The sequence below is a fragment of the Orcinus orca genome, chromosome 9, assembly GCF_937001465.1.
Source record: "Orcinus orca chromosome 9, mOrcOrc1.1, whole genome shotgun sequence".
NCBI lineage: Eukaryota > Metazoa > Chordata > Mammalia > Artiodactyla > Delphinidae > Orcinus > Orcinus orca.
The window spans coordinates 15359037-15371060 of record NC_064567.1 but is presented as its reverse complement, the minus strand read 5'-3'; the positions used below and the strand labels follow the sequence as shown (position 1 = coordinate 15371060).

The window sequence follows — 12024 nt, the reverse complement described above, 5'->3', positions numbered from 1 at the left end:
TGTGTGTTCACTGGGCCCTACCCTGTACTTAGTTCAAACACTGGGTCACTCACACGGTGTGACGAATAAAGGGTCTGAAAACCTCCCCTTACCACGGGCCCAAAACACCAACTCCTCCTGACTGGTTTAGGGCAAGAGATTGCCACGGTTCATGTTACAGTCACTCTGGCTACCGCAGTGTCCTCTGGCGAGGGGAAGCCCTTGGCAGGAACAGAAGAAGAAGGGAGAAGAGGAAGTCGGGGGCAAGGAAGGCCCTTCCTTGTGTGAACAAGAGCGGCTCTGCTTTTCTTCCCTGACTTCTCAAGCCACAGCACATTAAAAGCTGCTGGACTGAGAGATTACGACTCTAGGAACTCCCTCATCAGACTGCCCGTGGGAAGACTGCAGGTTAATCAAGTAGCAACCATTTCCACCATAAAAGGTTGTCTACCAGGAGAGGTAAGTTTGGAAGAGGGAAGAGACGGCACTTGGGCCTCTGGGGGAACCACAGTGGAGGCTCCTACAGTCCAGGGACAAGCAGAGCACCATGGCATAAGATAGACGGTTTTCTCAGTTGGGGTTCCAGCAGGCTGAATGGCTGGGAAAACCTTCCAGTCAGTGAAGAAAACAGAAGGAAAACCACCGCTGGCTCTCAGGGAAGAACGCCAGATATGCCGACCCCAAGCTCAAATATGCATATGCTCCCACAACTCATATTGCACAATAACCAATAGCATAATTAAAAGGCTGCGGCCATTATCGTAAAACATAAAAAACAGCTGCAAAACACGGACTGCTGTTACATAGAATCAGATGTGCTTTATGTCAGTGCTCCTCAGATAACAGCTCTTTATCAAAATCTGAAAGAAATAGGATTCTGTAGAAATAGATTTACTGAAATGAAAATATATACCCAGTGTTTTTTGTTAAATAGAAAAGGCTCTTAACAGAGGAGGATGTACAATATAAAATACATATATACATAAAATATTCCAAAATGTAAACATCTCTCTAGGTGAAAAGACTGTAATTTTTTTCCCTTTTTAAACTGTATTTTCTAATTTTTTATACAATGGGCATATATTACATGTGTGGGTTTTTTTCTTTTTAAGTTTAGAAAAATATGATAGAGCAGGGTCAGCCTGGAGAGGGGTGGAGAGACCCTTTTTCCCAGGAAAGGTGGCAGCGACGCCGTCTCATCGCAAGCACCCACTGCTCTTTGTGCCTCTGCTGCCCCCGTGTGGCTTTGGATAGACATGACACCCAGAACCCCTAGACTAGACCCAACCTGGACCAAACTCCACGGTTATGTTGGACGGATTCCTCTTCCCCTGTTCACCAATTCATGACATGGATTTGTCCCATTCATGAGCACAGGACTTCTGCAACAAAAAGTGCTAGGACAGGGGGGTGGGAACACTATCAGCTCAGGATGCTAACAAGATGGCAGATGCTGGTGGGGTTCAGGACCCTGAGAACCACTCTGGCAGGTGTAAAGTGGAGATAAGAAGAGAGGAAGCCTCAGGAGACTAATGGCCAAAGGCAACCATGAAACCGGAAACCCGAAGTCGTACTGGAAACCAGCTCCTTTGCCTCAGGGGATCAAGGTGATACCACATGGAGCTGGTGACATTTACTTACTTCTCTTGTTTGTCCACAGAGCACTAGAGGTGATTGCCCTTGACTTGCTATATGACCACACATTCCCAGAAATGCAGGGAAACCCAGCGGGGTCACAATGTCCACTTTTCCTACTGATGGTATTTTTACCTTATGACTAGATTAGCCTGCTGTTTGAGCAACAGACCATGAAGATTTAGGAAATGGGAGCCAAATTGAAATGACACGCAAATAGATTTACCCTGATCCCTTAACATTTGCAAAATTGTTACTAGGCATTAGTGCTAAGCCTTAAAATGATGAATTAAAATTTTGCTTACCTAAAAGTCAATTTTTCTCTGCTTGGATTGTCAGATCTATAACAACTAAGGGCAACAGGATCCCTTGACTAATGAACACTTTAATTTTCAAAGCATAGGCAGGCTCCGTGAGCGCGCGCGCGCGCGCGCGCACACACACACACACACACACACACACACACGATGAAACTCCCCAACCGCCATTTCTCAGCCCTATACCTTAACCCCTTTCTCTTGAGTATGACTCTGGGTAAAGCTCAGTATGCTTCTCCTACATCAAGGCTCCAGGACCAGATTGCCTGCCTCCAAATGCAGCCTTCTAGCATTTACTGCATGACCTTGGGCAAATCACCTAACCTTTCTGAGTCTCAGGACCTCCTTTATATAATGGGGATAGTAATAGGACCAGCTCATAGGGCCATTAGAAGGTTAAATGAATTAATATCTATAAAGTGCTGAAAACAGTACCTGGCACAGGAGGTGCTAGAGGAACTATCCTATAGTTATTTTTCAAAATGGGCTTAAAATGTAATTAATTAATTAACTTTTAAAAACAGTAATTAAAAAAACAAACTTTGTTTTCTCTCCATTTTTTTTTACTAAAAAACACCATTTATTACTCAAACTGGGTGACAAAAAAGTGGTCAGGCCCTCTTTGTCCACCTCTTAAGTCTGATGTCATTTTCAGGAGAATCGGACTCATTGACCTTATTCTTTTCCAAGCCTCTTCCTTAACCCCCTCATCATAGCCCTTATCAGAATCAGCCTCTTCATCAATCCCATGTATTTTAGGAAAAGTAAAGGACGTGCATGTGTGTGTGTGTGTGTGTGTGTGCGCACACACGCACACACACGGGAGGAACAGGTGAGAGAAGTGCGACCATCCTGAGCATCCTGACACAACTATCCTTTCAATGTCATCTCCTCCCTTTTCCTCCCAGCTCTGGCCCTGGATCTCCCCCTCTTTCCCCACCTTCCATCAGGCAGTGTGTCGGTTCCTCACGCCAGGGACCCTCACCTGTTGGTGTTCTCCAGAACCTCCACCTTCTTCCGGAGCTCGGAGTTCTCCGTTGAACAAGACTCCACCCTACAGAGCAGAGAGAGAGAGAAAAATAAACTTAGTTTTTTATCAGGGGAGCAAACACTAAGCCAGGAGCTAGGATGGAGGCAGGTGGGGTTGAGAGAAAAAAGACAGGGAAGGGCTTCCCTGGTGGCGCAATGGTTGAGAGTCCGCCTGCCGATGCGGGGGACGCGGGTTCGTGCCCCGGTCCGGGAGGATCCCACGTGCCGCGGAGCGGCTGGGCCCGTGAGCCATGGCCGCTAAGCCTGCGCGTCCGGAGCCTGTGCTCCGCAACAGGAGAGGCCACAACAGTGAGAGGCCCGCGTACCGCCAAAAAAAAAAAAAAAAAAAAAGACAGGGAAGCAGCTACTCTAGGGAGGTGTGGGAGAGAACTTGGCCAACCTGAGTTGGGGAAAAGGGTGAGTAGACAAAAGAAAAAAGAGAGAGAGAGATGGGTAACCAGTGCCTCAGTAATGGAAAATGAATAGGGATGGTACAAAACATAAACTTCTTTTAGGGTGTTCCAACCTTGATTTCTCTCGACTCTTCCCTATGGCTCTCAATGTCCATCACAATTCTCCCTCTATGCTACAGGGTCTGGATGCTGCTGGCTGTACTCTTGACCTGAAGGACTGACAGGAAGCCCAGGGGCTTGGGGCAGGGGGAGAGTGAAGGACAAGAACCCGGGACCTCAAGACAAGGAATCCAGGTGCCGGAGCAGGCATGCCCCAAAGAGGCAATAAAGAGATTTTCATCGAAACATCTTGACCCTGGATACCTACAGACAATAACAAACAGAATGGGACTGCTTAATGCTATATTGCCAATACCTAAATCAGGAGGAAGAAACACTGACTTTCAGTAGGAACTTCAAGAACCAGCCAGGATCCACCAACTGCTCTTCTCACCAGACACACATAAAATTCATTTCTAGGTCCCGGGACTCATTCCAATGGTATTAGTTTGCCAGATGGGAACTATTTTCTAGGGCTAATACAAAATTGTATTTAATTTACGTTTTTCTAACAGCCCCCCTGATATTCCAGGCTATTCAGAAGAGCACAAGGTGCCTTCAAGTGTTTTTGTGAAAAGTCACTCACCTATAACACAAATTATAGTGGACAGAAAAGAAAGAACGCCAACCTGCTTTACTTACTTCATCCCCTGTTGCTTTCTCTAGCGTGCGAGGGAGTGTGGCCAACAGGAATTGATTAATTAGCGCCTCTCCTCTGAGGAGTCCAGGAATATGCATGAAGGTTGGCATTTGTACTTATTTGAAAGGAAGCCTTCAGGGACTTAAGGACCCTTGGTTGGAAACTGTGCGGTACAAATGCCTACTAAGACAGAATGTACTTTCTATCACCTGCCAGATCTATAAGCTTTCCCCTCTAAAAACCACTAGGTGGCAGGCAAAACATTGCTGATAAACCAACGGCCTTTGCCGGGGTCCAGACCAAGAAATTGAACCCCCTTCTCATAGAAAGCAGGGCCCCCCCGCATTTACATTTCTCTACATGAATTGCTCAATACACACAACCACTTTGGCAGGAGGCTTACTTTTTCTCCAAACTGTCCATGTATTCCTTCTTCTTCCTCCTACTTTCCTGGGCAGAAATCTGCAATGGAAGGGGAGAAAAAAGGATTATGTTCCAGCTATCTCAGTAAACCAGTATTGACAAGAGGCCATGAGCAAAGAAATCACAAAAGCCCTGCTCACATCTGTGGCCACTTCCCATTTGTTTAACCTACTGGCTCATCTACTAATCACCTCTTCTGTCCTCCCTGGTTTCAACCAGCTGATGTTCTCATCTACTTTCCAACACACTAGGCCCCCAGTGAGAAGGACAGTGGTCCAGGAGTCAGAGTAGAACATGTGGGTCACGAACCATCTGTATGGTCTTAGATAAGTGATTTCAATTCTGTGGACCTAGTTGGCTCAACTATAATACATAATATAAGCCAGTTGGGGTTAGTCGTATAAAAATTCCCTGGCGGTTCTGCACATGGACGAAGAATTTTAACTCTAAGCTCTTTCCTTCCTCTCTCTTTGTCCCCTCCCTCCTGCTCTGCCCATGCCCTAGCCATGCCCCAGGGCCTCTGCACCCCTGATCCCCACTGTAGGGGCCTAGGACTAGGAGACTGCTGGACCCAGGTATAGAACAGTGGTCTGCAGAATTTTTTATCGAAAACCTCTATCAAGAAAAAAAATTAAGCAAGCACCCATAATACATTTATATTTATTCATTTATAAATTATACACATGCCTACTAGAGGGAAATATTGTGTATCTAATAAAACAAATTATAAAGGCTGAGATTTTTTCAAAATGTAAATGGGAGTTCTAATATTTTCTTCCCGCCCCTGTATGGGTCATCTTAGGCACCACAGAGTGCGCACGCTCGACCTGGAGGCCCACAGACCAGAAGATGTATGGGGTGGTCTGGGGGAAGACAGGGGCAAGCCTTGGTCCCCACCACAGGATGGGCCAGTGTTGGCCACCGGGAAGGGAGGGTGGGCATGCTGGCCGGGTTTGCTCGCTGTCTCTGCTCACAGAAGCACCTGCATTTGAAGGGCTCACCTTGTTCTTGATTTTCCTCCGGATTTTCTTCAGGGCCTTCTCCTCTGATTTTGTCAGGGGCAACTTGGTGGGGATGGGATAGCCCTCGGCGATCAGGGTCCTCTTCTCTTCCTCCGTCAGGACCAGGGGGCCTGATCCCTGCAGCTTCTGTGCAGACCAAGGAGCAGAAAAGGGTCAAAGAGGAAAAGCCGGGCGTGCCGGAGAAACACCTCCTGAGGGGTGAGGAGGGTCTGTTAGGATGTCTTGCCAATGGCTAAGGGAAAAGGAGGCCCATCTCTTTTGGTGAGAAATGGGCACTTTGAAATGGAAGCAAAATTGCAGAAGACACTCGTGTGAGTGTTACAACCCAAGGATTATAAGGGAACGGGTAAAGAAACCTCCACCCATTATTTCCCAGAAAGTACCCTGCTGGCTAAAACAACAAAATTAAAGGATACAATTCATTTCCCACATCCCTAGAGATTTCCTGTCCTCGGAGTGATGAAGGATTCACTTGGAACTCTGTTTGCGGAAAGTTTTGTTGTTCTCCTAAAGATGCCATTTTGCAAGATGCTCTCTAAACACTAGGAGTTGCTTCTTGACCTCTACTTCCAGCTAAGGGGCCAGGGCTCCTAGGGACACACCTGCAGGCATGTTCCATGAAAGTCACTGGTCAGCACAGTCCCAGACTGTCCATCATAGTGGAGATGAGAACTGTAGCTCATCTCATTTCACCCATATTAGGACAATGTGCTTATAATTAGTCAAATAAATGGAGTACCTACTGCATATTAGCTCCACATCAGATGCACAGAAGAATCAAAACGAACTCCGTCTCTTAAGTAGCTAATGATCGAGACCGAGACTAAATTGAAACACGTGAAAGAATGAGAGCAATTAAATGCTAGACTGTAACATTCACTCAAGGTACGTTAAAAATATGAAGGAGAACGCTTATGTGAGTTTGTGTGATAAGGGAAGGCTTAGGGTAGCAGATAAGGCTTGAATTGGGCTTCCTGAAAGAAAGGGGGTGATTTACACAGAGGAGGGCATTACCACAAAGGCAGTATTGTAAAAAGTTACTGAAGAAGCCACTCTGCGTAGAGGGGTGAGGAGTTCTGGAAGCAGCGGCAGGTTGGGCACGTAGGAGGGTGTTTGTACCCAGCAGAGGTATGAGGGCTTGATGCCAACAGATAACAGGGAAACAACACAGATGCTGAGCCAGGGTATGATATGGGAAGGATTTCCTCCATGACCACGTGGAATGGACTAATTGTGGTAGGACCCACAAATCCATAGGATGGACACTATTTCAGTAATCAAAGGAGTGAAGGGTTAGAGGAGAGAAGGCAAAGGTGGAGTGGAAAGAGTTAATTCCCTGGCCCTCGGGAATAGTGATATATAAGAACGTGGCCACAGATCTAGAACTTTCTGAGTTTCTGACATAGACAACTCAAATTTTCAAAATTATGTTAACTAATACATGATTCTTCTAAGAATTTTTAAATAACTCATTTCATTCAAATTTTCTCTATGTGATATTATAAATTCAGTAAGGCTGACTAATTTTTAAATCCTCATAGAAATCAATCGACTGTTCAGAACAATGAGAAGTTAATTATCTAACCCTAATTTTTTTTTAATTTATTTATTTTATTTTATTTTTGGCTGTGTTGGGTCTTCTTTGCTGCATGCGGGCTTTCTCTAGTTGCGGTGAGCGGGGGCTACTCTTCATTGTGGTGTGCGGGCTTCTCATTTTGATGGCTTCTCTTGTTGCAGAGCACAGGCTCTAGGCGTGTGGGCTTCAGTAGTTGTGGCACACAGGCTCAGTAGTTGTGGCTCGTGGGCTCTAGAGCACAGGCTCATTAGTTGTGGCACACGGGCTTAGTTGCTCCGCGGCATGAGGGATCTTCCTGGACCAGGGCTCGAACCCGTGTCCTCTGCATTGGCAGGCAGATTCTTAACCACCGTGCCACCAAGGAAGCCCTACCCCTAATTTTTATTTGGAAAAATTATATATGTGAGGGATGAATGTTGACTCATGATTTCTATCCTGAGTCACTGGGTTAAGAGTTGCACCACAGACAAAAAGGGTTAAATTATATTTTTGAGCTTTAGACATCAATGCATTTACTCTCAGAGCAATTTTTCAGTTCATCAAAGATTGCTTATTTAAAAAATAAATTATTTCCTATCATAGGTCATAAAGACCACCTAAATTGATGATAAATATTTGTGATACAATTTTGAGAAGAAGAACAACCCATTTTTATTCCTCATGTTTGTAGCTATAAAAAAGAAACATGTGAATAAAAACTGGAAGTGTGCACAGGAAAGGAAGAGAATGTGTTAGCACGATGAGGTCACAGGCAGGTCTTAGAAAATGTTCTTTAAGACTGTCATCCCCCTGCTTCAGCAGTTAGACCTAAAACTTCCTACAGTCTCCAAATGGTACCCACGCTGGGTGAAGGTCCGAGTGACAGAATGGGGGATGGGGGTGCAGGGATGCAGGGGACACTCACGTGCGGTGCGGTGAGGAGTGGGGAGCTGGCAAGTGCCGAGGGGGCCCGCGCTGGGGCCCTGGCGGGGCTGTGGGTCTGCGGCAGGCCAAAGGGGTGCAGGCGCGGGCTGGGGCTCAGGCTGCCCTCTGAGTCGCTGCTGTGGCTGCTGGGAGGGGTGGGCGGTAAGTGCAGGTGGTCCACGGAGGCTGAGGGGAAAAGAACGGATTGCATCCATCAGGGAGCAACAGAGCAGGACTTGGGGCAGTTCAACATTCAACATCCCTCCAGCAGAACTCAGGACAGCCGAACGAAAGAATGAGGAATCTCTGTGTGTGGATATGGAAAGGCCTCCAAGATGTATTACTATTAAGGTTAAATTTTAAGAGTGTTTCTTTCAAAAAATTTGAAAGGTTGCATTATTGGGTTCCAGGTCCGCAGTCCTTGATGTGGCCTCGTGGCAGGTGCTCTTGGCTTGATTTTCAGGCTTTATTTGGGATACATTTTTGGATTGGGTTTTTCAGTTTTACTTTGGTCAATGGGGGTTTCAGTAGATGTGACGTTATTGTCTGCTGGTCTCAGCCTATAGAGGAGCGGAATAAATCAAGGTGCAAAACAGTGTATAAAGTGGCCCTCCTTTTGTATGAAAAAGGAGAGAGAGAATACAGACCCCCATTTGCTCGTATCTTTGTAAAGAAACTCTGGAAGGTATATAAGAAACTAATAAAATTATGATGTAATGGGGGCAGGGGAAATTACAGTAAGTAGGGACGGTGCTGGCATAACCTTCCCTCTGTTCATTTCATATAGTTTCCATAGTTTGACTTGTAAACCATGTTAATGTATTAGGATCTTTTTTCTTTTTCTTTTTTTCAATAGCAAAAGCAGGGAGCCCATGAGTGTTTGAGAAAAGCTCATTTGTTTCTGGAGGAATGTGCATGGTAGGGCCCATAGGCCAGATGCCAGGCATTCTTGATTCAGATAATACCCAATCCATCTGTGGATAGACAGGTAGGAATTGGAAGACAAATTGGGGGAGGGGTGTCTCCCACAAAGTCTTCCAGCATCTAAGCATCCTTCACCTCTCCTCAGGGAGACACCCACACACCCTGCCGGGGCCTTTGAGCCTTAGCCGGTGCCAATCTTGCATCTCCAGGGCAGGAGGGATGGGTTCCCAAGGGAGGAATCCACTCTGGAGTTCAACCTGACAAACGAGCTTTGGGGTCTCACTCTTTTTCTGACCTGCAAATCTTCACGTTGTGCTGAAATACCTTGACAGCCAGCTGCTGTTACTGAGCCAAGGAACATGACCTTGGGTAAACCTTTCACTCCACACCCCTCCTGGAGCCCCCAGGACAACAGAGCCCTGAGTGCAGTGGCTCTGAACTGGGCAAGGAGCCTGGAGGCCTCATACACACCTGGCCTTCCTCGGCCAGAGAACAGCTCGGGGCCATGGAAAGGCCTCGGTCTCCAGCCTGATGTATTGTGAATGGGAAGAGACTTTCTGACACACAGCTACTCACCTAAGAGAAAGGATTCCCCCATAGCTGCCTTTGGAGGTGACAAGCTGCAACCAGACGGCTCTCTCGCCCACTAAGACACCTGAATATCCAGGTAACCACAGGTGATGTGTCTCTCTCTGCCACGCCCCGCGCCCACTCCCATTCACAGCACACTTTCGTTCTCTCTTTCTCTAACCCTCTTTTCTCTTTCTAACATACTGCTTTTCACTAGATGCTTCTCCGCCCAAGAGCTCCCTGGTTTTTTAGAGTCCATGGGCACTCTTAAAGCTAAAGAATATTCTAAACCAATCCTATGCATCTCCACTGCCAACTCTTCTGCCACCACTTCCAGGCAGCTAAGGAGGGTAGGTATGCGCCTTAAACTTATGTGCTCACCTAGGAAGGTGAGCGTGTTAACCAAGCGTGTTAACCAAGCGTGTTAACCCAAGCGTGTTAACCAAGTTTTTCCCAATGCCATGACGACCTATGGCACTCTGTGGTGTCAGATGAATTAAGCAAGGCAGCCATCAGACTGGGTGGCTCCAGTGCTCTGGTGGCCCTATGTAGGCAAACCAAAATCTAAGCCTCTAAATGCTTCAAGGTTACCAGACTGAAACCCAGGACAACCGGTCACAAACAACCAACTTGGCTTTAAGTTATATCCAATCAATAATTTCCTTACTTTGGGCTTTCCTGGTGGTGCAGTGGATCCGCCTGCCAATGCAGGGGACACGGGTTCGAGCCCTGGTCCGGGAAGATCCCACATGCCACGGAGCAACTAAGCCCATGCGCCACAACTACTGAGCCTGCGCTCTACAGCCCGTGAGCCACAACTAATGAGCCCACGTGCCACAACTACTGAAGCCTGTGCACCTAGAACCCATGCTCCGCAACAAGAGAACCCACCACAGAGAGAAGCCTGCGCAGCAATGAAGAGTAGCCCCCGCTTGCCGTAACTAGAGAAAAGCTTGCGCGCAGCAACAAAGACCCAACGCAGCCAAAAATAAAATTAAAAATTTAGTTTAAAAAAAATAATAATTTCTTTACTTTGCTTCCACCTTTTCTTTATAAAAGTCTCCCCCCAGCTCCTGTCGGTGGAAACTTGTAACTGGTTTGGCGCTGCAGAATGTAATTAATTTTTGCTCAAATAAGCTCTTAAAATTTTTAATTTTTTAGAGTTTATCTTTTAACAATGCTTATCTTTTAACCATGGTAAACAAACAAACAAGCAAACCAAAACCAAAACAAAACAAAACCCAGGAGTGGCCAAACCTAACAGGGGCTCCCGCTGTCTGCCGCGCTGAGCGGTTAGTCTGGAGAACTAACCAAGAATACCAGAGCTCACTTGTCCCTTTCACTAGGCACAGCCCTAATTATTCTAATACCGTTCTCCTTTTTCCAAGCAGAAGGTGCTCCACAGAAAATGAAAATGGCATGGCAGGAAAAGTGAAGCAAACTCGAATCTCCTCTTACTTAATTATTAAGAGCTACTGCCCTGGCCACAGGTGCCTCGGTATCAGATTTCTAAATATCACTTGAAATGTTGGTCTTGGATTACTTACTGACAGGGCTGGGGACAACTGGCTACTTTGCCTAGAAGCCCTGTTGCATTCAAGGATATTTAATTTCCTTCTCTCTGTACATCTAGGATAATGAGGAAGGACAGCCATTTACTTTACCCTTGAAATGTTTCTCCTCCAGTGATCCCAGATTCCAAAGCCACTAGGGGATTCACTGGTACAGCTGTGACATTTTCTGAAGCATACTGCAACATAGATTTAAAAAGCAAGATGCATGTGATAGTTGTAACTGGTGTCACAAAAATGAAAGGAATTACTTTGGAGCAGTATATAAAGCTGAAAGGCACTAAAACGTATATCACTCAGTGAAAAGAAATACTGTCTCAATATGGATTTTAGTCAGTATTTCTAATTTTAAAAACAGAATCCTTTCTTTACTGATGATAAAGGATAAATGCCAACCTTGATTAAGTTGTCACGGATCAAGTCCTGAGTATGTTTCTGGTGGAATGAAGGTAGACTTTGTTTCCGTGAGCACTGCTACTATGTAACATCTGCACATTACATCTACCCAGTAGCACGGATACCCTTCCCATGACAAGTGCATATACTAATTTCCTGTTTGTCGACCACACCAATGAGCTACCCTTCTAACCTTGTGCCAAAAGCATAAATAAAAAGGGAGGGGATGGCGTGTCTGAAGGCACAGAATTAAGAGCAGGATCTGTGCAAAGTAACTCAATTAAAAAGGCTGAGAGGGACGTCCCTGGTGGCACAGTGGTTAAGAATCCACCTGCCAATGCAGGGGACACGGGTTCAAGCCCTGGTCCAGGAAGATCCCACATGCCACAGAGCAACTAAGCCTGTGCGCCACAACTACTGAGCCCAAGTGCCACAACTACTGAAGCCCGTGCGCCTAGAGCCCGTGCTCCCCAGCAAGAGAAGCCACCGCAATAAGAAGCCCGCGCACTGCAACAAAGAGTAGCCAC

The 12024-nt window shown here is 46.2% G+C and overlaps 1 protein-coding gene across 2 annotated transcripts in view; it reads right to left on the bottom strand.

The window, feature by feature from the left end:
* CREB3L2 (cAMP responsive element binding protein 3 like 2) overlaps positions 1 to 12024 on the bottom strand; it is a 120316-nt gene that overhangs the window by 20764 nt on the left and 87528 nt on the right. For both annotated transcript variants that reach the window (XR_007479360.1, XM_004272161.3), the window contains exons 5-8: positions 8038 to 8222; positions 5537 to 5683; positions 4516 to 4574; positions 2917 to 2985 (exon numbers count right to left, since the gene is read on the bottom strand). Coding sequence is in view for 1 of the 2 variants with exons in the window: in XM_004272161.3 (XP_004272209.1) it covers positions 2917 to 2985; positions 4516 to 4574; positions 5537 to 5683; positions 8038 to 8222 (460 nt within the window). In the remaining variant the exon portion in view is untranslated. The remainder of the gene's footprint in view (positions 1 to 2916; positions 2986 to 4515; positions 4575 to 5536; positions 5684 to 8037; positions 8223 to 12024) is intronic.